General features: G+C 42.3%; 2 protein-coding genes across 6 annotated transcripts; one reads left to right on the top strand and one right to left on the bottom strand.

Moving 5' to 3' along the window:
- Positions 1 to 426: 426 nt before the first annotated feature.
- On the bottom strand, positions 427 to 23,876 carry adcyap1a (adenylate cyclase activating polypeptide 1a). 4 transcript variants are annotated; one of them, XM_077553979.1, is made up of 9 exons: positions 23,685 to 23,876; positions 23,440 to 23,505; positions 8,011 to 8,382; positions 7,823 to 7,927; positions 6,737 to 6,883; positions 6,520 to 6,624; positions 5,069 to 5,212; positions 4,631 to 4,742; positions 427 to 491 (listed from the first exon to the last, which is right to left on the bottom strand). In XM_077553979.1, the coding sequence occupies exons 3-9, from the start codon at positions 8,136 to 8,138 to the stop codon at positions 453 to 455; spliced, it is 780 nt and encodes a 259-aa protein (XP_077410105.1). In that variant the 5' UTR covers positions 8,139 to 8,382; positions 23,440 to 23,505; positions 23,685 to 23,876; the 3' UTR covers positions 427 to 452. The 4 variants fall into 4 exon arrangements, with proteins under 4 accessions (XP_077410105.1, XP_077410104.1, XP_077410106.1 ...); XM_077553978.1 differs by having other exon boundaries at positions 429 to 491; positions 5,069 to 5,215; XM_077553980.1 differs by lacking the exon at positions 427 to 491 and adding an exon at positions 2,910 to 3,298 and having other exon boundaries at positions 5,069 to 5,215.
- Positions 10,348 to 24,711, top strand: LOC144040122 (tyrosine-protein kinase Yes). Of its 2 annotated transcripts, none has more exons than XM_077553974.1 (12): positions 10,348 to 10,765; positions 16,056 to 16,365; positions 17,625 to 17,724; positions 17,817 to 17,915; positions 19,021 to 19,124; positions 19,196 to 19,345; positions 19,486 to 19,641; positions 20,874 to 21,053; positions 21,676 to 21,752; positions 22,327 to 22,480; positions 22,610 to 22,741; positions 23,698 to 24,711. In XM_077553974.1, exons 2-12 carry the CDS (start codon positions 16,068 to 16,070, stop codon positions 23,904 to 23,906), a joined length of 1,659 nt encoding a protein of 552 aa, XP_077410100.1. In that variant the 5' UTR covers positions 10,348 to 10,765; positions 16,056 to 16,067; the 3' UTR covers positions 23,907 to 24,711. The 2 variants fall into 2 exon arrangements, with proteins under 2 accessions (XP_077410100.1, XP_077410101.1); XM_077553975.1 differs by having other exon boundaries at positions 16,059 to 16,365.
- Positions 24,712 to 24,843: the final 132 nt, after the last annotated feature.

The following is a 24,843-nucleotide window of genomic DNA, read 5'->3' on the forward strand; positions in this document are numbered from 1 at the left end:
AAACAAGAACAGCGGAGAAATGTGAATCTTCTGTATTTACATCTCAACAGGAGACTGTCGTTTCGTAGAAGATGTTATTATCCAATAAGAGATTGTGGGCTGGCTAAATTTTGCATTGGTGTTTAGCTTGGCTGCTTGCTCTTGGCCACGGGAAAGAGAGAAATTCTAACCAGATGCCGGCCATGGAGAATTTTTACCCGAGAGGAGACTAAGGGCAGTTGCGACAATGTGGAGACTGTGGAATACAACAAGTGCTAACCAATGAAAACATAAAAACGTAAAATGAGTCACCTGTATTGAATTCTTGTCATCTGACTGTTGGCCATGGTGATTTTTATCTGAGAGAATGAGGACACCTGCAGCAAAGTGGAGATTGTGTGTAGGCACGTGCGCTTACCTTTGCCGTTTCCAGCCTGCTCTCCTCCTATTTATACTGTACTTCTTAGCCATGGTCAGGAGACCAATTTAATCCAAGAGGAGACTGCGGGCAGCTGTAGCAAAGTAGAGACAGTTAAGTATAATAAATATACACAAACAACAACGAAGGAGAAGAATGCGAGCATTGGGATGTGGATGTTGGCCATGGTAACTTTTACCCGAGAGGACACTGCGGGCACGTCCCGTCAGGGGGGGGATTGTGTCCCAATACTTTTGCTCATATGGGCTACTATTGCCAGTGCAGCCGTCATATCTAACTACATGTGACAGGAAATTAATTTCTCCCGACTGTAACATTTCATCTCTGATTAGCACTTCTGGTCATCATCGTGTGTGTGCGTGTGTGTGTGTGCGTGTGTGTGCGCACGTTAGCAGAGACGCTAGTCTTAGAAAGCCGCTAATGAAGACAAACAAGAGCGTGAGCGAGCAAACTGATTCCAAAATAAACTCATTTGATGATCTTTGCAAGTTAGGTGCAATCGATCGCAGATTCATCGATCTCCTGGTTTGGCTTTTTAAGACATTTAGACATATTGGACAAATATATTAAATAGTTATTATGACCACACATTAATAAAATTGTTAATATTTTTATTAAATTATTAAAGTTTGTGGTCGAAATAATTGTTAGTACTTAGGACAGTACGTATGTTAGTTTTGTGTTCGGAAGTCGGCCATTTTGGTTTGAAGCGGCCATTTTAGGAAATCAACTGAATTTATTGCCATCCTTTTGAAAATTCTTCCACGCAAAACCAGTGTCCTTTAGCTACATGAAATTCTATTTGGTAGGCGTGACGACCCACAAAAAAATGTCTCAAGGAGACACGCCTGAAAAGAACACAGCAGTCGGCCATTTTGGTTTCAAGCGGCCATTTTAGTGTCAAACTTTCAAAGAAATTGCCGGTATGAGTAGTGCTATCAGGACTTGGTTGAAAATGAGTTTCCTTCAAAGTGAGCATCACTTGGCAAAATGAAATTCGTTCGGCTTTCCTAGCGTGAGGAGACCCGCAAAAAAGTCTCAAGGCGGCATGCCTGACGAGACACAGGAAGTCGGCGGCCATTTTGTTTGTTTGTTTGTGTGCCTCTACTGTCTGAATGAAAACGATCCAACGTGATCTTTGGTCATCCAATGGCGAGTGCATCCTACTTGGGAGCGGTTGCTAGGCAACCCTGGCTAATTGCCTTACGATTGAGGGAAGGGCTGCCGTCGATGGAGCCCGAGCTGAGGCCACGTTTGGCTCGCCCAATCAGAGCAGGGATGACTGCCAGGGAGCAGCTTTTTTTATTTTATTTTATTTTTTTTAACCGTCATGATCTGTAATTCGGACGGACACTTACAGTTTTTCCAAATGCCACTCGCAGGCTCAGGGTGGGGAGGCGGAGCCCCTGGGGCTCTCCACAGGGGGGGCGGGGACCCCCTTCCTACCTCGATGACATCTCGGATCAGCCGGCTTTCGATTTTATCGCCTACTGGAACACGCCGTCGACATTGCGGTGCCGCAGCATGTGGCTCGTTGTTGGCTCGCGATAGTTGCAGGACAAAAAGCAAGTGCGAGAAGTTACGTTTTGAATGCCGTTGGTTTGTTTGTCAGTTAGATGGTGCAAATAAACTTCATTAGTGGTGGTGTGTGTGTGTGTGTGTGTGTGTGTGTGTGGGGGGGGGGTGAGAAATAATTTTGTTAAATTTTCAAGCAGGTCTGGCACAAGGGACAGATTTTGAGATGTTATGGTCTGCTTGCACTGGGGCCAAGTGCGGCCTACCTGATACAGCAGATGGAGTAGAAGGCAAATTTGTGTGTTTAGCAATGGATCTCCTTTGTATTTTGAATTACTGCCACCTACAGGGTTGGAGTGGAACTACATCTGCATGTTTTTTTTTGTTGTTGTTTTTTTTAAAGAGAAGCCAGTTTGGCACGTTTAAAATAGGCCGAGAGACGCAAAGGAAATGTCAAATTAAGTAATGTTTTCAAAGCCATTTGTTTGTTGGTTAGGAGGGTTACGTGAAGGAAGAATTGCACTTCCGGCTTTGTTATGTGCATGGCCGTGTTTATTTCTTTTTTGAATCACTACCAAAGATTTCTTTGTGCGACGTGAGGACATCATCAACCTTCAACTGCAGCCGGAGATGGTGTGTGACCGTCACGCTTTTGTCGCAGAAATGAAACATTTTTCCACAATAACGCGTCCAACGTGTCCACTTCCTCCTGTCATCCCAAGTGTTTTGTATTTGTTCTTTGGTGGCGCCGCCCGCCTGCCCGCCCGCCGCCACCGTCCTCCATGGGACGTTGGAAAGTGTTGGCGGCCCCCACCCCACAACCCCTCACCCCCGTGATGTCACACAAGGGGGGGTGAGGTTCACTCGCAGCAGACCGACTGGTGCCAACATCACCATGGATACCGACCGGCCCGAGTCGGACCAAAGCGTTGGCTTGAAATCGCCACAATCAAATAAGAAGCATCAAAGGTCAGAATTTTGTTGTTTACAAAAATTTATTCCAACAAATTTCACAACAGTGAGATCCTCTAATAATAATAATGATCAGAATAATCACGTTCTGCACAGTAAATATAACTCCAAATATATCTTTGAGCATCATCTCTGTAAGGCTTTTTGGCTCGTATCGTTTTCCTTGCCTCCATTTCAAAACACAAAAAGTTATTTTTTTTTGTGTGTGTGGGGGGGGGCGTGAATTGCAAACAAACACTGGATGGCGGGTGGCTTTGAAATGTGAGCTGATGATGTGCAGCATTGTAGGGCCTCTTAAATAGCCATCTGCCATTCAATTCAAAACAAAAAAAAACAAAAAAGTCGATGCAAGGTAGCGCGCAGCCGCTAAAACCGCTTCCTGCGTCACAAAGCCTGGAGGAGAGCGCACAGCAGTCAACACGCGCGCACACAAAACATCCCGCCGCAACATTTCCACTTTGTCTCGCTGATTTTCCTCCACAGTTCGTCTCCACACGCGATCATAAAAAAAATCAAATCAAGTCAAAATGTCAAGCTGGACGTTAAGAGCATCTCGCTCGGACGGTTTGCATTCACGTGACGGCGCCGTCACGTGACGCCAGATGTGCGTTTGTAGCAGACAGTAAGTCGCTTTGATCTTTTCTCATTTTATTTATGCATTTCAATTTCTTTTTTGGGAGACAAAAGATGAGAGAGGGAAGCACAGAAGCGGAACCCAGAAGGTGCGTCTCTCACTAGGAAAAACCATGTAACAAGTATCGTTTTTTTTTTTTTTTTTGTGACACTTTGTAAAACATTCAACAGTGGCAAAAGAATCATTTGCAGAATTTAGAAGCAGATCCGGTTTGAGGTGTAGATTTTCATTTTTCGATGTTTTAGTCTACTTGCAACAGGGACAATTGTGGACACCAGAATCCGCAGATGGAGCAATGGCCACTGCCACCTCCAGGACTGGAGTAGAACTGCATCAGCAGTTTCAAGTCAGATGGTATGTTTTGTATGTGTTAGTTCCTTTGTAGATAACACACACAAAAAAAATGGCAAAAGAGATTTTTCATAAATTTTGTAGAGCAGTGGTGCAGGATGCGAAAGAATAATTCATAAAAAGTTTTTAGCAGATCCAGTTTGAGGTGCAGATTTTCACAAGTTTTGTGCGTGAGCGACGCCACTCAGTCAGTGATGCAAATTACTGCCACCTACAGGACGGGAGTGGAACTGTATCAACAGTTTAAAGTCGCTTTAGAAAAAGTTATTTTTTGAATGCCGTTTGAATGTTTATTGGTAGAGTGACACAAAAAAATGACCCAAAAATTTGGGGAGAAATTTTAGAATGGTAGAATTGGGGGCCAAGGTAGAATTTGTAAAATTTTGAAGCAGATTTGGTTCATGGTAATTTAGTCGTCACTACAATCTGCTTTCAAGTTTTTTTAATTTTTTTAAATTGTGATACTTATTATATGGTCAGAGAGACACGCTTAAAACCAAAAGTTCATAAGATCTTTTTTTTTCTACACACACAGAAGCACAAGATTGGCACTTAACAAGAGTGTAAGGTTTAAGCTCACTTGCGGAAGAAGAAAATGACCCGAAAGACCCCAAACGAATCTTCAGATTTGAGACGGGTGAAGAAATTTTGGGAAAGGATAGCGTACGAGGGGAAAGGGAGGCGGGCCGCAAGACCCAAGACCTCCACCCCCCCCCCCCCCCTCAAAAAAAATGACTCACCGGGAATTTCGGGGGGAGCCTTTTGAGCCAGTCCCCCCAAAAAGCCTCAAAGTCCTCCCCGTCCAGGAGAGCGTCAAAGTCTACGCCACTCAAATCTACGTCCTCAAGTCTGCTGTGGATAAACGACACAACTACAGCAGCTTAATGTCACAGGCAGCAGCACAGTGATTGTCTTTTAAAGCATTTATTCCCTTCCCCCCGCCCTCCAAACCTTTAAAAGACAAACAAAACATCCCCAGCGGAAGTACGCAAACACACTCGTGCTTTTCAAGTAGTAAGTCAAACAGTATTATTATCAAAATATTCCTTTTAATGGCTTCCTTCATACATGACGAAAGACAAGAAGCGCTTGACATGTTGTAAGTTGTTGTCAGCGGGATGCGACGCTACAAGTAAGCCAGCCGGCGTCCTTTGTTGTTCCTAACTCTCTGTCTGTACCTTTTGCCCAGCACGGCGGCCAGGTACTTCTTCACCGCCATCTGCTTGCGGTAGCGGCTGTAGCTGTCCGTGAAGATGCCGTCCGAGTGGCGCTTGGACAGCGGCTCGCCGTTGTCGTCCAGCACCTTGCCGCCGCCGCCGCCGCCGCTGTGCCGCAACACACACATCCAGACGATTACAAGACTAGCTCTATGGACGGATAAATAAGTTCTATTTTAAACATGACCGTGCTCCCAAAGACGTATTTATACGTTTTTTTTAAAAATGCTAGAGCATACAGAAGGTTTTGATGCAGCTTCTGAACCGAAGAGAATGCTTAAAGCCATGGTCGTTATTACCAAAAATGGGCAGCAGGTGGCAGCAGAGTATAAGAGATCAACCAGGGTCATGTTGCAAAAAGCTCTTTTCCCACACTGTTTAAACAGATTTGTGAATAATGATGAAACTTAGCTATATTTTAATGCTAACTGCTGCAAAACGGAAACCGATAGAAATATACTTTTTTCCTGATGAAAGAAGAGGCTCTAATCATTTTTTTTTTTTTTTGCGAGGTTGCATGTTTTTATAGCAATAGAACACAATATTCTGTGGGCCTTGCAAAATCGGTCGAAATCCAGTAAAACAGCCGGGAGCGAAGGGGGTTGCTTCAGTGGAAATGGCTGCGAGTGAATGAGTTGAAATAATCGCCCATGTTTTTTTTTTCCAGGAAACACAAAATGTTTTTACCGTTTGCATCATGAAGAGATGATTGAGGCAAAAAAATCATTTTGCACAAAAAAAAAAAGACTTAAGCAGACGATACGTTCCCTTCATATTGGGGTCAATTTTGTTTCCTTTTTGAGAACAACTTCAAGTTAAAACCAGAGATATCACGTTATCCAAACATCACGATACGATAAATATACAATGTGAGCCTCATGATACGATAATTAGCACAATATTGTGGTGAGGTTGGCGATATTAAAAAAAAAAAAACACGATACTGTGTAGAAACTCACAATAGTGCCAATTTCTTTTCTTTTTTATTTATATATTTGCTGGTATGACTGATTTATATGAGAGACAATCGCCACAGTGGCCAAAAGATTCCTAATTAAAATGAGGATGCACTAATAAACTAACCACCAGAGGGTGCTAGAAGTACACAAATGGAATCCAACCTCACCTTTTCAACAGATTTAATAGCGTGACATGACGACGACCATATTGTGGCAATTTCAATATCACGATATTGCACTTCTCGTTGATTCCCTTTTATTTTCATTATTATTATTTTATTAGTTAGGGAGATTAGTTCAAGAATGAATGAATGGCAAAAAAAAAGAGTCCTATTGATGACAGGACAGATTGAGGAGCATGCTGGTACATAATGACAAGTGGAGTGCGATGTCATGCGACAAGCGGAGTGCAAAAGCGTAAAGGGACCCAAAATGTGCACATTCTGGTCTTACCCGACCCGCTTGGCCATGAGAGAATGAAGATACTTCCTCGCCGACAGCTGACCCAACGCTTTCCTGTACGCTTTGTTGAACATGCCGTCTGCGTGCCGTTCCGTCCTGGACGTCACACACACACACGCACACACAAGACCAGACAACCGACAATGACCACAGACCTTGAACGCAACTTTTTGGGGATCAGAAAGATTTTCGTCTCAGGGTACTAAACCTTTTGTCGGGCGGCGGGTAATACAAGGAGTAGACGTCGTCGCGGTCTTGCGTCCCTGCCGGCGGACTTCTCACCTGCAGCTGCTGGCCATCGTAACCAAAAGACGGCAAAGAGTTCCCGTCCCCGTCGTATAACTCGCCTTCAAGTCTACAAGGACCAGGAAGGGGAAAAAAAATAATAAATTACATTTCAAACCCAAATCCATCATTTCTTTAATTTACACGTGTGCCCACTTTATTAGGGACACCAGGCTGCGCAAACATTAAAATGAGATTAGCTTTGAAAAAGGACGTTTTTTTCCCCCCATTTATTTATTTTGGCGGTGGGCTATCCATCCTCGGTAAATCCCATTACGGTAGCGGCTTGTCCCTGCTGGATGTTTGGTGGCCGTTTAAGTATGGATTTGCTGCCCAATGAGATTAGCCAAACAAACTGAAATTAAGAACAAGATAAAAAAAAATGGAGATAAAAAGTCAACAAGGGATGAATAGCGTGAAAATTGCGAGATGCATCCTACAAGCAACAATACAAAAAAATATATAATGCACATCACAAATGTAATTATCATATTACTTTAAAACATGATATACATAAAAAAGCAAAATTTTACTAATTATAAATGCAGTAAATATTTATTAGAGCTGCCTGGTGAATACAACAAAAATATTACTAAATCACAAGTCTGTCAATAAATGTTTTTTTTTTTTAATGAATAGGTGAAAAATCTATAATTAGTGGGTTAAAACTTTTATGCTCTAAAAACTGCCTGATTAGAATAACTAAAAATGCATGGATTTTTAATAATAATAATAATAATAACTAAGAAAAATGCAAATAAAGGGTGCATCAAAAACGAATTATAAATATAAATATGAAAACTGGGGATTGGTTACAGTAACTACTTGATGAAAACACAACAATGAAAAAAAAAATCATTTTAAATAATCAAAATAACTTCAAAATGTGGTGTGTGTTTATATTGGAGAAAAATGATACACATACATATATATTCTTAATAATAATAATAATAAAGGCAAGTAAAAGCACTGATTGACTGCTTTGCAAAAGAGTCTTTTTTCGACGTACGTGACATCGGGAAAGGCGAGTCCCAGGTGCGAGCCGCTGCCGGCGCCGTGCCGCATGAAGATGCCGTAGATGAGCAAGGCCAGCGTGGCTTTGCTGGACATTTTGCTGCAAAATTCAAACACTTTTTTCTCAGCTGTCCCAGCTTCCGAAAAAAAAAATAAATAAAGTGTGTCTTGTTTGGCGCTTACCGTTGGAAGATCCCGTGCGCACGCGAAAGTGAGATGCAAGCGCTTCTTCCTCTCCCTTCCTCTCCTCCTCCTTCTCGTTGTTTGTGTCTCGTCTCCTCCGTGGCGTCGCCGTGTCCTCCTCCAAACATTTGCGTGCCAGGCAACTTTTTGGGAGTGTGCGTGCGTGCGTGAGTCCCTCCCTCTGCTCTTGCTTCTGGCTGCTTTTTATGCCGCCTTCACTGGCTCCCAAAGTGGGCGGGCGAACGGGAGAGGGTCGAGAGGGAGGTGCCCACGTCATCAAGTCCCGCTGGAGTCTGTCCGGCCGCCCAACATGCCTCCATGTGTTTGAATGGTCGTTAATAAGGATGGTGGGGTGTCGGAGCTGTCCAACTGCTGAAATGCAAAAGAGTCCCAAGTTAGGATATGAGTCATCAAGTTTTTTTTTTTTTTTTTTTTTTAAAGGATATTAATAATCTGCTTATTAATAATTTACGAGCACACTGTAGAGTTTGTGTGGCCTTGTTGGAGAGATGAGATGAGAGATGTTTATGTTAAGGATCTTTTCATATGATGTGATTCATAATGCTTAAGACTTTTTTCATTCTTTCTAGTTAAGTGATTTTTTTTTTTTTTTTATGCCGCCTTGGTTTTATGTGTAAATGTGTCCCGTGCCAAAAAACAGACCCAAGGCAGTTACAGACTTAACATTTGAGGCCATTTTAGATAATCAAGAGACAAATTTATCTATTTGTCCGCTGTTGCGCAAAAACAAAATGGCTGCCACATCCTAGCACTTTTAATTTGTTTGATATTTCAACAATTTTATTATTTGTGTGCATTAATTGTTAAATATTTATATTAACAGTACATATATTAACATGTTCATTACTGTATTTGAAGTGTTTTATATGATTTACATAATTTCAAACACATTTTGATTATTCTAAATGATTTTTTCCCATTATTTTATTTTCAACAATATTACTGTTTCGTTTTCATCAAGTAGTATATTTTTATGACCATTATTAAAATGAATCTAAATGTCTGTCACGTTTTTTGAATACTTAATGCAACAGTCAGAAAATAAACATCGATATTATTACTATTTCTGTCAGCTACATTAAATTATGAATGTACATGTAATGGTATGATTTTGCAACAATGATTTTGTTAGTTACATAACAAATACACTCACATGGTGAAAACAAGTTGCTATTGGGGAGCTAGTTTAGATTTATACGGTCACTTAAACCATTTGATCTAAAAAAATATATTTTGTTTTTGCAAGTGTTTGGAACATCAAAGGAAACAATAACTAGTTGTTATAGTGGTATGTGGGCTCCATCTAGTGGTACATGAAAGAATCACTGCATAAATTCAGTTCAATTGTATTTAACTTTTAAGTTCAAAACATTGCATTTACAACAGTTGCTTAGGGAGAATTTTAATTCCACCATATGTGCAATAGGTTTGAATTAAATCATTATTTTGGAGCTGCTGTACGTAAATGGAAACATTCAATCTGGAGCAACACTGCCTCCAAGTGGTCTGAGGAGGAAAGTGCACTGCACGGCCACAAATATTAGGGACACGAGGTCCCACCCAAATCCATGTGTTGTTCCTCCAATATTAAATGAGAGCGCTCAGTGTGCATTCATGAAAATATTTTTACATGAAACCAGAATCATGAGTATTCACATTTTATGAATTAAATCCCAATCAATCGACAATGTCCAATAAAATGACAATGAGTCATTCATTCAGTGTGGATAAATTCACCACAAAAAAAACAAAAACAAATCAATCATGTGGAAATGATTCAGAATTCTAATTTTAGCACTGATGCCATTTATAGAAGTCGCCGCCACTGCCGCTCTTGATCTGATCATGACTCGGAATATTCAAAACCGATTATGTTTGTTATGAGATCATCTGTGAAAACAGGTCATGTGGGTATATATTAAAAATCTGAATTCAATATAAATTATTATGCCGCTTTTAATAATCATTAAAACCAAAAGTGTTATTTTTCTTTACAAATAGCTAACAGCTGACTGCTGAAAACAAAGCTAAAAAAAAAAAAAAGAAAAAAGAAAATTTTAATTCATATAAAAAAATACCTAAAGTTGTAAATTCAGGGGGTCAATTAAAAAAAATATTCTTAAAGTTGCAATAAGAAAATTTGTAGGAATAACTTTTTTCTTTTTTTTAATCCTCATGAAAAGTGGCAGTGGGCACGTTTCTCGCAGTTGTACTGGCTGCGAACCTCCACGTGAGGTCGCCAAAGCATCACTTATATCATCGAGTGCCCTTTAAACATTGAGTCTTCCCTCTCTCTCTCTCTCTCTCTCTTTCTCTCTCTGTGTGCTCCTCCTCCTTCATTGTGCATGTTGTGTCTTCCAGCAGGAGCAGCAGCAGCAGCAGAAGCGGACCGGGCCCGGCTCACAAATCCCGGCCGTCACATCGGCGTCTGCGCTCGGCTCGCCTCAAGAGGCCCGTGTCGGTCGGGACATGCTGCCGCCGCTCCGCGCCACAACGTCAGCGTCCAAAGGCGACGCAAGCGCGAGCTGACTTGAGCTGCTTGGAGCATGCTGCACCTCATCAGCACATTGCTTTCTACTTAACGGCAGTGGTGCACGCACGCGCGCACGCAAGATGAAGGCGGATCGCTTCCGCTTGGAATAGCGCTTTGCTTCTCCCCCCCCCCCTTTCTTTTTCCATTTGTGAGACTGACAGACAAAGAAGAAAGGCAGCGAAAAGAGGCTCCAAAAGGAAGGTAAGGACAAATGCAAAGTGGTCTTTGTCACGTGAGGGAGGGCCTGGCATCAACAAAGAAGTCATCAGTATGCAGCACATGCCGCAAAAGTATTGGGACACGCACACATCTTGAACTCATCATTCATCTGAAACCATTTGGGAGGATTCCATGCGATGCAACGCTCCCAATGGGCTTCCCAAACTGTGGCTTCGGGCCCAAAAATATATATTTTTTTGTAATGGGGGGAAGAGTAGACTTAAATATATATATGTATGTATTAATGCCATGCTTGAAAAATCTTAATCAAAAATAGGACTTAAAATAGATGAAACAATTAGGCCATATGTATATATAGCAACAGCTTCCAAAAAGAGTATAAATCAATGCTTCTCAATTACTTTTTTTGCGACCCACCCCTCTCCCCCCAACACACACACTCTCCACTGCGACTATAAATAGTATCTTTTGTCTATAAAATTGTTGTAAGTAGAGCTAATACTCATTGCACGTTCTCTGACAATGGCAGCGACACTGCCACCTACTGCAGTGGATGTTCAATTACACTTCATTCTAGTAAGACCCAAAATTAAGAAAGTTCCACCTGGTATCGCCCCGCCCCCTTATTTGAGAAGGACTGATATAAATTAAACATGAAAAATATTGCTTCCGAAGCAGAAAATTGCTTTTTGACTGATTTTGTTGATTTTAGGCGGCTCGCTAAATCCATCCAGTAATAGAATGAAGTGGATCTTGTGTTTGCAAATGTGGGAATCAGCTGTCTTGAAATATTCGGGAGCCAGAGAGATGGACTTTGACGTCAGTCCCCCCCGAGACAAAATTCCACCGGAGCCACGGCGGCATCACAAGAACGAGGCGGAAGGAAACTGCGACGACGCAGCATCTGTTAGCCAGTCAAAATCCGCCCTTGGTGCGTCAGCTGCTAACAGCTGTCCGAAAAGATGCTAATGCGGCTAAGTGACGAGCGTAATAGCACTTATTGGAACAAATGTCAACCGCTGACAAAAGTTAGCTGCCAAAACGGGCTGCCTTCAATGGCGAGACTTTCCCATCAATCACTAACATTAGTGAATGTAGTATGCTAGCTTGTTTTTGTTGTTGTCAGATGTCTCAGATGTTTTTGTTGTTGTCAAATGTCTTGTCCAGACAAATGCCAACCATTAAATTGGCATCTTAAATGGATTGCCGGATTAACTTTGTTGCAGGCCTTCTTTTGGCTAACATTAGCAAACGTAGCATGCTAACATGGACGGTGCCGCCTTGTTTTCATCTATTTAAGAGGTCTTACCTAACAACCTCTAAGTTAGTCGCCTGAACGGGTTGCCGTGAAAATCAAAACGAGAGGAAAAGGAAAGTTTGTTGCGGGCCTTCAAACGCTAACAGCAAGTGTAGCACGTCAGCATGGATTGTGTGACCTTATTTTCGTTCTTACTCAGGCCAATGTCAACTGTTAAGTTAGCCGCCTTATCAGGATGTTAAATCAGTGTCGTTTTTCCTCACGCTGCGGTTGGAGTGGAAGAAATCAGGTGCTTGATATAAAAAAAAAAGAAGAAGTCAATATTAGCTTTCATGAGCTTTATCTAATGTTATTTCTGCGCAGCTAATGGTGGGCGGTTTGTTTTTGCGTCTCGAAATGTGGACTTTTTTGTTTAATTTTCCATTTCCGCCAGCGTTTTGGAGAACAGATTTGAGGGTGAACTCAATGTTTTCTTTCAAAATGACGATATGGTCGAAACCTTCAAGGACGAGAAACAAACAAGCCGTCTAGTCCAAACTGTTAAACAGGTGCTGGCTGAGCGAGGTTCTTACTGACGACAATCATAGAAGTAGTTCACGACATGACGGGTATGATAAATTGTGACCCTGGTCACGTCATTGCGCAAGAAACTGAAGCAGAATGCTAACTGGCAACAATTTGTCTTCTGCCAACCTGCCTGCTGCCTAAACGGGATGCCATACAAATCAAAATGGGGAGGAAGACTGTCTCGGAGTGAGGTTCCACAGCCTAGAAAAAAATTGGTGCATCAATTTGTTGGCAACTTCGCTGCTTTAATGGGTTGCATTAAAAATAACAATAACATAGGTAGAAAAGGGAAGGATGATATTGGTACATACTCTTAGAACCTTGCTGGGGGAATGGAGTGACGTTCCCCATGTCAGCAAAATGAGCATGTCTTGTGTTTTAAACAGCTGGACTGTCACTAGGACACGTTTTTAAAGACATGTTAAGGTCTTCAACAAGATACAGTTTATCCATTTAAAGTTAGAATATAGATGGGAGACAGTATTTAGCTCTGAGCTTCAGGCTCTGCTATTAAACAATGTTTCATCTTTACAACGATTAGCGTTTTGGCACAAAACACCATAGAGAGCAATTGAACAGGCCAACTGCTGGGAAGGGAATGGAGTGTGGTTCCCCAGGCTAGCAAAATTAGCAGCGTCAATTAGCCTTTGGCTACTAGACTGCTTTTACTTTTGTAGTGCGGCTATTTACTTTTATTAAAGTTAGCTTCTAAATTCAGTATGTACTGTAGCCCTGTGGACCCCACCCCCCCTGAATAGCAACATTCATGCTACTTATTTAGCCTGAGTAGAAAGTGACCTCATTTTAAACTGGCACGCATCCATGGTAGCGCTAATAGAATATACAACATCCAAATAGAGGAAGGAGCTAACACGTATTGTACAATTGCATTCATGTTTGATTACACGTAGACTTCCTTTCTCGTCAACTCGGCTATTGTGTCTTTTGTGGCGCGTTTGCATGCAAAGCAGGATAGTAGGTCGCGTTCCCTCGGGCTAACGGGATGTTGTCGGTAATGAGAATGCGTTCCAATAATTAGAGTGAGGCGGGTTTTCCTTGTGGTCCCGCGGCTAGTAACGCTCTTTGACAGAATTGACTGGATTTTTAAATTAAAGATCCTGCAGGGGGAGCACATATTGATAGTTTGATATTGATGCGCTAATTTTACTAGCATGGGAAACCTTACTCCGCTCACTCTCCACCAGTATGTGTTTATTGGGGGATTTACCGCATTTCCATTTCTAAATAAACTCCGTTAAAGTGGTCCTGCCCAAAAATATTTATGAAGCTGAAGCTCAGAGCTAAATGTTACCTCATTCAAATGCATAGCGGTGATAAAATTAACTCTTGTTAGTTGTTGTTGAACATGCCAAAAAAGGTAGCCGACTTGCTAATTTTGCTAACATGGGGGAACTTCACTCCAGTCACATCACAATAAAGTTGTCAAAATGGTCATGCAGAAACAGAACTCCCATTTTGTCCTGTCCCCATTTTCTTTTTTTCAGCAACTTGCGACAAGATGGAATTTAAGAGCTAAATATTTCCAATTTAACAAACAAAATGGACTTCAGCTTGCTGGTTCTTGTTTCTAAGAGTGTCCAAGGGCAAAATCAGCAGTTTGAAACACCTGACATGCTAATTTTGCAAAGCTGGGGAATCTCACTCCAACCATTTTCCACTAGAATGTGTTTACTTGGTATTTATGGCACCGTCTAAATTTGCTAACTTGGGGAACCTCATTCCACTACATCCATTCTATGGAATCTTCCTTTGGGACATAGAACTCTAAATTTCGTAGCGTTTGGGTACAAAAATGGGTTGTTAGATTGAAACTCATTGTGTCATGATAAATATGAGCTCAGCTTTTCTTTTTTTCTTTTTTTTATGATCCTCTTAAAGCAAATCCTCTATTCTGGTAATCTTCCTTTTCGTTCCATCTGGCAAAGTTGGCACGTTTTCCGCTGACCAACCAACCAACCAACCACCATCATCAGTCCAACCTGCTGTTTCCCCTCAAAACATGTCGGAATTAATTGCCCCCCCGCCCCCCCCTGTTCCCAATTCTCAGTACGGCTGAGAGAACCCCATGAACTCCCCTCCGCACCCCTCCCGAAATCCCTACTTGGCGAAGATCTCTCTTCGCGCGTCACATTGATCTCGGAATAAAATGCGACTGCGCCACATGACAATTAACCCTCCGCGGCCCAGCTTGGCTAATCAATCCAAGCTTACCACCCCCCCCCCCCCTTAATTCCTTGCCCCCCAAGTTTTTTTTTACGAGCGTGTCAGAGAAAAATGCCACTAATGCCAGAAGGAGGAATGAAAGCCGCGCTGATGTTTTCAATCTCGCAGTGCGGTCGGGCCGCGGGGCCTCCGAGGCGACCACAGCAAGAAACAAGCTGCACCGTTTCACAGTAGCCTCAATATATCTTCAGTTTGATATTTAAAGCAGAGCCTCGAATGAGTGCATGAAATTTGTGCTAAGTGTTGTATTCCAAGTTTTACATTGGCATTCTGCTGAGCAACAAGTAACCATGAAAAATATTTCTATTAGGCTTGCAACGTAGACAGAATGTGTCTTAAGTGATATATTTTATAAATTCTATTTTTAGCAGCTAGTAGACCGCACCATCATTCTTTGCATGTAAAAATGTTTTTTTCTGTTATGAAGTTTTATAACAAACTGCACTTTTTTGTTCTGTTTTTCTTTTCTTTTTTTTTACAGGAGAGCTCAGTATTGTTCATTCGAATTGACATCATCATTGCTCTCCTTTTTTTTTTTTTTTTTTTTTTTAAATCCAACAAATCAATTAAAAAAAATTTAATAAATGTTTTTTTTTTTTTTCTGTCATTGTCATCATGAGGTTACTGTAGTTTTGCCTAGTATGCAACCTACCTAAGCGGTTAGCCCACTGATCTGAATATATGACTGGATAGCCCGATAGGCCAAGACTTGAAGCCGCGAGGCGGCCATATTACTCCTCCCAAGAAACGTTTCTCGGCATACGATCCTATACATTTACAGAACATTTGAGACAGTACTAGGCAGGATTTAGGTTTTAAATTTGTTAAACATAAACAAGAGGACTTCAGACATTTCACAACTTGCCTTAAATACATATATAAATGATGTTTACAGGGGGGAAACTTTTATAAAGAATTATAACTGTAATTCAACAAAAGATACCTTTGCCAAATCTAATATTGGGGTCTAAGGAACTGAGCGATAAAAGAAAAACTTTATTTTCTCTCCAGTATCCAGTCCTTTTAAGCAGCTGGTGGTGGTACTGGTTCAAAGCGGATTTATTACCCTTATGTCGCAGTTGCTACACGGCTTATCGTCTTAGCTACAACAACAGTGATTTGGGAGATAATGTTAGGCCGTGACGTTTGATTTTAGGACACGCTACAACGGTTTCAGGCCCTACATGTCACGCAGGCTGTGTTTTAATCCTCCGCCGTTACGAGCTGTTGTGTCTGTCACAGCAGGGCGCCGTGATGGGCTGCGTCAAGAGCAAAGAGGACAAAGGCCCCGCCATCAAGTACGGCCCGGAGAACCCTTCGCTGTCCGACCCCAATGCCGCGGCGGTGGCAACACCCCACGTGGGCCACTACGGGCCTGATCCAACCCAGCTCCAGCCCAGTCTAGCACCCTCCGCCTCCTCCTGCTACGGTGCAGCCAACTTCAACTCTGCCTTCACACCCTTCGGGGGATCCTCAACCGGGATGACCCCTTTCGGAGGGGCGTCCTCCTTCACCGGACCCGTGTCCAACTCTTTCTCTGGCTCCGTCCCAAGTAAGTCAAAAAGTCAAGTACGGTGGACGTGGTGCCTTGACATACAAGTGACCTGACCTTAGAGTTTTTCCATATATGTCTTGCCATCATTTGAACAATTTTTGATATACAAACACAGTCTCGTCTCAGTGAACTGAATTCAACTCACTTCACAAGAAGCAGGAGTTTGGCTAAAAATGAATAATTCATCAAAAAAATAGGTTTCAGGTGGTTTAATGACACTTCCAGATCAACTTTAATCTGAAACTAAGCATAAAACAAAATGACACGTGTATTTTAAACATAAAATAGCTTAGCATTACAAGAGTTGTGTTAGCTTCACGCTAACATCAGGAAAACTCCACTTACATGCTAACAGCATTGATAGTTGCAATTATATAAATAAAACAATAATAATAATAAAAAAAATAATCACAGGTACATATAAACTTTTGAGTTTAGCTCCTTTTTATGGTTTGACTAACTGCTAATATAAGATTAGTAGCCTACAATTTAGCACTTTGGCTAACACGTCAATTTATCCCTTGGATTTTTAGGTTAGCTTGTTAGCTAACATTTCCAGCTGTAGTTTCATTGAAGAAAGAAATGCATTCAACTTAGGTATCGTTCAATTAGATCACAGATTTTTCACCGTTAGCATGAAAGCTAATTTAATGGGGTTAAACACATTTAATGTTTCATATAAGGTTAGTCAATTAAGGTTGTTGTTTGGGTGGATGCTAATGCTAAATCAGGGCATTAGCTGACAAGTCCTGTTGTGGTTTTATTAGCCAAAACCCTCCAAAATGTAGAAATGAATTCAAAGAGACCTTACATAACATTGATTTGCTCGCACACACACACACAAACACACACCACTTACACAGATTATTTTGTACTGCAAAGTTAGGCTAAATAGGCTAGCACTTCCTGCTTTTTTTTTTTTTTAAACCACTGTAATGCATGAACTTGTCCCACGGAGACATTAGCATCGGTTGGGCTCTCTGTCCCATTTTCAAGCCGTAATTAGTTTGTAATAATGATCTGCGATTGTATATCATAGCACGCAAGCCTCTTGTTTCGCTGGGATTTAGTCGGTAATCCTCCCCCGTGTCGGATGATGTGCTCCCAGAGGAACATGTTAGCTTTTCTCTGGGAGATAACGTGATTACGGAGGAACGTTGTCCGCAGGTTGCTAAACGGGGATGACATCTTCACTGAATGATTTAGGCCGTGTGTCTCAATACGTTGTATCATAGCGTCCGTCTTGTTTGTTCCAGGCGGCGTGACCTTCTTCGTGGCGCTGTATGACTACGAAGCCAGAACGTCGGATGACCTGTCGTTCAAGAAAGGCGATCGCTTCCAGATCATCAACAATACGTACGGTTGTGTCCCCCACGACAACTACAAACAGCAGTGTGGCCGCCTGAACCAAATTGTAGCGCTTGATTGACACCCTCTTCCCTCCGTAGGGAAGGAGATTGGTGGGAAGCTCGCTCCATCACCAGTGGGAAGAAAGGTTACATCCCCAGCAACTACGTGGCCCCTGCAGACTCCATACAGGCCGAAGAGTAAGTAAGACTCTGTGTGAGTGAACCACTACACCATCCATCTATTACATTTGTACTCAATAAGGTTGTGGGTGAGTTGGAACCCATCCAAGCAGAAGTGGGGTACTCCTATCACAGGACTACTACGCCAGCCTTTTGTATATTATTGACTGTTGTAGTGGTTCACATAGCTGAATTTAGAGGAGGGGGGTGTACTGATTCGGTGGAGTCTGAAGAAAAGTTTGAGAAACAAATGGAGTAGTGGTTCACATAACTGACACCAGAAGAACTGGGGTCTACCAGTGTACAGGATTTAGGTATGTGAACCACTACGCCACTAAAATGGTTTGAGTAAATTGGTGTAGTGGTTCACGTCGCTGACTGTAGTGGTCTGCCTTTGCCTAGGAAGCAGCTGTGTGAACCACGACGCTAGAAGATAGTGGTCCACAGATGAGTATGCAGTAGACCCCCCAGAGTCTATTCCAGAGTCAGCTATGTGAACCACTACACCAGTTTTTCCTCAAACCAGTTTAGACAAGTGTAGTGCATTAACATTAACATTTCTATAGCCACAATATTAGTAGACCACTACACTACAAGTCAACTATGTAAAACCACTACATTACACACACTATATTTCGCAAACCATTTTAAACCGGTGATGTGGTCCACTACACCAAAAGACCCCTCCTCCTCCTGAGTCATCAAAGTGAATGACAACACCTGTTTCTCAAATAGACTGGGATAGTGGTCAGCATAGCTGACTTTCCGAACCCAGTAGACCACTGCACAGGCAGACCCTCTCTTCTCTCAGTCACTTATGTAAATCACAACACCGGTCTGAAGAAGTTTGGTATAATGGTTCACATAGTTGACTTCACGGCATCAATCGCTCCCAACTCCGTGGTCAACAATGTGAACTACTACACCAGCGTTTTGCTGACTTTTTTTACACTGGCTCAAAGTAGCTTCACATAATCGACTGCACTCCACCAGTAGAACACGATTGCCGCAGAACACCTGTTCCACTGAAGTCAGCTATGTGAACTACTACCATACCTAGCAGATATCGCCATCTTTATCACTAGGATGAAAAAGTTGGGTTACTTCATGTCTGTCTTCCCAGGTGGTACTTTGGCAAAATGGGCCGCAAGGACGCGGAGAGATTGCTGCTTAATCCAGGAAATCATCGAGGGACGTTCCTGGCGCGAGAAAGTGAAACCACCAAAGGTGACGACTTCCCGGTCCACTTCCTGCTTTTGTTTTCACGTCGACCGTATCCTGATGGTCTTGGTGTCCAGGTGCTTTTTCTCTCTCCATCCGTGACTGGGACGAAACCAGAGGTGACAATGTGAAGCACTACAAGATCCGCAAGTTGGACAGCGGCGGGTACTACATCACCACGCGAGCGCAGTTTGACACCTTGCAGAAACTAGTCAAACACTACACAGGTATGACATCACGTACTGTAGCCACAAATGCAGCGAGGCACGTAGCCCCTTAGTTAAGATGTAATCAAAGTGGGCTGCATCTAATGCACTGCACGCGGGTGTAATAATAACGGAGGTTCCTTTATTGTCCGGTATTACAGAGCATGCCGACGGCCTCTGCCACAAGCTCACCACCGTTTGCCCCACGGTCAAACCTCAGACGCAAGGTCTCGCTAAGGACGCTTGGGAGATCCCCCGAGACTCCCTCAGACTGGAGCTCAAACTTGGCCAAGGCTGCTTTGGAGAGGTCTGGATGGGTAAGTTGGAACATCAACCAATATGAGGGTGAACCACTATGCCAGTGTTTCTCAAAATAGTGTAGTGAGTCACATTGTCGCCACTGCACAAGTAGTCTCTCTCTCGTCCACATAAGTCAGCAATCTGAACCACTACACCAGCGCTCCACTAACTTTGTGTGAATCCGCTAAACCTGAGTCAGCTATGTGAAACACTGCACAATGCTAGTGTGCAGTGCAAAGAAACGGGCCTTGGCAGGGGAAATACAGATGTTTTAGAGGCTAAATCAAGCAGACGCTTGTGCCTATTTTGGTCCATTTCCTGCAGTGGCTTCCTCTGTTTGTTGTTGTTTCATCTCTGGAGATGATCTCACTCAGGAGTGAGTGCACAATTACAGGCAAAACGTTAATTGGCATTATTTTGATCAATATTGTAATAGTGATATACCGGTTTTTTTTCAGGGCCGATACGATGAATAGTGATAGACCGGTTTTTTTTCAGGGCCGATACGATACTGATTATTATTAGTCAAGGAGGCCGATAATCGATATTTCATGTGGATATTCATTTGCAGTAAAAGAGAAAACATGCAAGTCAAAATTTTAAAAATGTACTTTGTTGAAATGCCATTAAGTATGTTTGTTAAACCAACTTTTCAGCATGTTTAAAGGTTGTTCTTTTAATTTTAAACTTAAAGAATAGACAGCTTTGTTTAAAAATGTTAACAAATTGCAGGAAGCTTCCTGGGTCAAAAAAACAAGCAAGTAAATAACTCAACAAATAGTTTTCCAAAATTTCAACATCATTTCTTAATTTTAACAAAATTTTAAATTTTGAAAAATAAAAAGTGTAGGGAGTTCCCAGTCAAGTATAGTGGAAATTTAAATAAATACATAAATAAAAAGTTCCATCTATTTCACAGAGTGGCACATGCATGCGAACGTAGCGAATTTTGGGTTTGCGTCAGGGTTCGTAAAAGCTTTCAAATGATCTTCGCAGACAGTGAAAAATTGTCCGAACATGTTCAAAATGTCTTTGCAACAATTAAAAACTGTCTGTGAACTTCTGTGAAGACCCCAAAATTCGCTATGTTCGCAAGCATTCATCGCTCAGTGAGATGCCAGCAGATGCCGATATTTGTCAAAATGCCAAGTATCGTCGCCGATAATCTGTTTATCCCTAATCCCATGACTATTAATCAGGAGAACATTTTTGCAAGGGCTTACAATTAACGCCGTCTTCCTCTTAACAGGCACGTGGAACGGCACCACCAAAGTGGCCATCAAGACGTTGAAGCCGGGCACCATGTCGCCCGAGGCCTTCCTGCAGGAGGCTCAGATCATGAAGAAGCTACGACACGACAAACTGGTGCCGCTTTATGCCGTCGTGTCTGAGGAGCCCATCTACATAGTCACCGAGTACATGGCCAAAGGTACACACACACACACACATACCTAGCTTAGCTTAGCCACTTTTCTTTCTTTCTTTTTTTTTTATTGAAAATGATGTTGCGCAACAGTTGTCAAAAACCATCATGACTGAGTCAACCAGAGCCTTGGTCAAAGTGGGCAATTGAATGGCTATCTAATGCGTAATATTAGGTAGCATGTTGGGGAGGGGGGGATTCTTGGTTTAGAGTTAAACTGATATCCCGTGAGAGTGTCTAGCACACGATTGCGTTTCCCGTGGTCTATTTATAAGCGCATCAAGCCAGAGCCTGCCACGTTCAAGAAGTGAACCCACCCACTTGGATTTTCTTTTTTTCTAGCACAGCAGCACTGTCAAAGAAATAAAGAATATTCATGGAGGTTTTAATTTAGTTGGCCTTGAAAAAGCGGACCTTTTGCTTGTGGTTGTGGGGCTCGCATGATTTCACACACATTTTATGACATGACCGCTCCGATTAATACTTTTGCTAATAGGTAGTGACAATTAAGTAAGCCTCATTGACTATTTATTACATGCTAATAAAAGAGCCACATACTGGTGGCACATTTGTATGCATTTAGTGTGTGTCCTTGCTGCCATTTTAGGATTTTTTTTTAAATTAACAGGCAGCTTGCTGGATTTCCTCAAAGAAGGCGATGGAAAGTTCCTAAAGCTTCCCTTGTTGGTGGACATGGCCGCACAGGTGAGCTGAAATATTGTTGCCATTCGGTGTGGTAGAGGGGGGGGGTGTGGTTCTGTCAAGGCTTTTGTTACCATGACAACAGGGGGCGGAGCAAGGGCGTTGCAACAAAGCAAAGGCTACTCGGTGTTGCCGCCATGTTAGCAACATTTCTAACCACTGCACGAGAACCGAGCAGAGCAGGAGATGTTAACCTCTCCATGTTTGGACTGCAAATGAATGGCACTTGTGGTTTGGTGGTTTTAAGCATGGCTGACTTCAAAGACAGTACCCGTTTGATTGTATTTTCCCTGGTGAAGGCAGCACTTCATCACCAAGCTACTTTGCCAATTAGTGTAGCAGATCCATGTATGTTGAGCATGAAGAGGATACGTGAACATACGCTCATACGATCCACTTCCATGATGATAACTTTATTTGATATCATGCTATAGACAGTGTTGTGAGCAACGGATCTTCACCCAGCCTCTCTTTCGAATAATGGGCGGGATCATGCAAATTTGTTACATAATTGCCGTGATGTGCCACCTGCAAGAATGACAGTTTCAAGAGTCATTGTTGATTTTGTTTTTCTAAGATCGCTGATGGCATGGCGTTCATTGAGAGGATGAACTACATCCACCGGGACCTGCGCGCCGCCAACATCCTGGTGGGCGACAACCTGGTATGCAAGATTGCAGACTTTGGCCTGGCCAGGTTGATCGAGGACAACGAGTACACGGCGAGGCAAGGTGAGGGAAATTAAATATACCGCTAATAATAAACATCCGGTCAAAGAAACGGTCTTATAGAGAAAAGGTTCCAAAATAGGACACTTGAGCACCCTCTAGTGGAGCTAATGTCTGTTACATCCCATCCAGGGGCCAAATTCCCCATCAAGTGGACGGCACCGGAGGCGGCGCTGTACGGACGCTTCACCATCAAGTCGGACGTGTGGTCCTTCGGCATCTTGATCACCGAGCTTGTCACCAAAGGCAGAGTGCCCTACCCGGGTAAGAACCCCCCACCGCCCCAAAAAAACCGATGACGTACGGAGTTGCCTTGAGATACTGGGATAATTCGTTCGATCATTACACACATGTATGGAGTCCATACTATGGACGGACACACACACACACACATGTACGGACACACAGATGAGCCCATCTGCTGGACGATTGAACAGCGCTCTTGTTTATAGCCATCTGTCACACGGATCTTGCCTGAAGGGTGTGCGTGCCGTGTAGAGCCTGCAGTGTTTGCTTGTGTCCAAACTATGCGCAACGCACGCCACGCACCATTTATGAGCCCGAGCCATGGAAATAATTAGACTTGTGCTATGACCGTAATGGAAATCCCCTTACAAGTTTGTCTCTTACCCTAAAATGAGAATGTTTTTTGTGTACCATTATTTTTATGATACATATGTGTTTGTTTGCTTTTTATACATTTAAGTACTTTTATTTACTCACTCAGATTAAAGAAAACCCATGTATGTAATATGAGTATTTAATTAGATATTTTACGTTGATTGTTATACATTGTGTATTTAACACAGCCACATAGCTAAGGTTTTCACTTTCAGTCCGCTAGCTTAACGCTAATGCTAAACAGCATCAATGTGGCGGTGCTTTAAACCGTTAAGCAACGAACTGAACACAAACAATGCAGCAATGCATGTGAAAAGACAAAAATTCAAAACAGTACTCACTGAGTTGCGACAGCTCAATGATCATCGTGTATGTCTGCCTGTTTTACATGGCCAAGGTGGGCGCACCTGAAAGTGCAACACAATGATAAGAGTAGCAAAATATATTTTTTAATTAAATTACATCATTGCTGTATGTTTTTCATAAAGTGCAAAATTATGAAATGCTAATGATAACATGAAAGATGCATGAATTTTGCAAATTTTTTTCCCCAGCCAGAAGCAAAATGATGTTTTTCTCAACTCACCACTTTCTTGCAGGAATGGTGAACCGCGAAGTTTTGGAGCAGGTGGAGCGCGGCTACCGAATGCCGTGCCCGCAAGGCTGCCCCGAGTCGCTGCACGAGATGATGAAGCTGTGCTGGAAGAAGGAGGCCGACGAGCGGCCCACCTTCGAGTACATCCAGTCTTTCCTGGAGGACTACTTCACTGCCACGGAGCCACAGTACCAGCCTGGCGAGAACCTATAGCTGACCACGGGCGGGGGAGAAAAAAAAAGAAAAAAAGAAGTTGACTGAGCGTCGAGTTGCATTATACACTCAGTAATCTACTCTTCTGGTCACTTCAATAGGTACACCTGGGCAATCGAATATAATCCAATACAAGAAATATAACAAAAATGTTGCCTTTAAAAATACAACAACATACAAATATTAACAAATATAGCTGAAATTGACATGATTGACATCATGACATTGCGCGGGTGTACCTACTTAAGTGTCCGTTGGTGTTCCAAGTTCTGTCAACCAGAGTATAGCTGCAAATCTGACATCTTGCTCAATTTGCTGGCGTGTTTTACAAGGTAAATTATGCATTGAAAGCATTAATTATGAATAAAGCAACAATGGAGAGTCCCGCTGGGGATGGACGGCCTTCTGTCATAACACGTTATCCATATCAGGTGGTTGTATTAAGAACAACAGCGCATTCAAGGCCTTTAAAATCCATGCATTTCTGTCTTGACATCCTCACATTTGCAACTTTTACATTGATTTGTATGATTTTTTTTTTTTTTTGGACAGAGTGTAAACTAAACCTCTTAAGAATGTGACTAAAGCCTGGAGCTATCCACAGTCAAGCAGCATAGCAATATACAATAACTTGTTTACGGACACATTCCCCTCATGGGAATAACATTACTAAGCTTTGTATATGAAGAGACCTTTTTTCTTTCTTTTTTTTTAAATATATGAGCAAACTGATAATCCTGAATGGGGAAAACCTCACCTTGGGGATTTGTACAATAAAGGAATGAGTTGGTCCTGGTCTGCTCCATACTGCCACCTGGAAGAAAAGGAATCCACATAACGTGCACTATTACCGTACACTAACTGACTAATTCAGCGCATAAAGGAGAAAATGGACTTACATGTATTGTGACTCCCATGGGATGGTTATTTTTAGACA

Source organism: Vanacampus margaritifer, chromosome 20, assembly GCF_051991255.1.
Source record: "Vanacampus margaritifer isolate UIUO_Vmar chromosome 20, RoL_Vmar_1.0, whole genome shotgun sequence".
Classification (NCBI taxonomy): Eukaryota; Metazoa; Chordata; class Actinopteri; order Syngnathiformes; family Syngnathidae; genus Vanacampus; species Vanacampus margaritifer.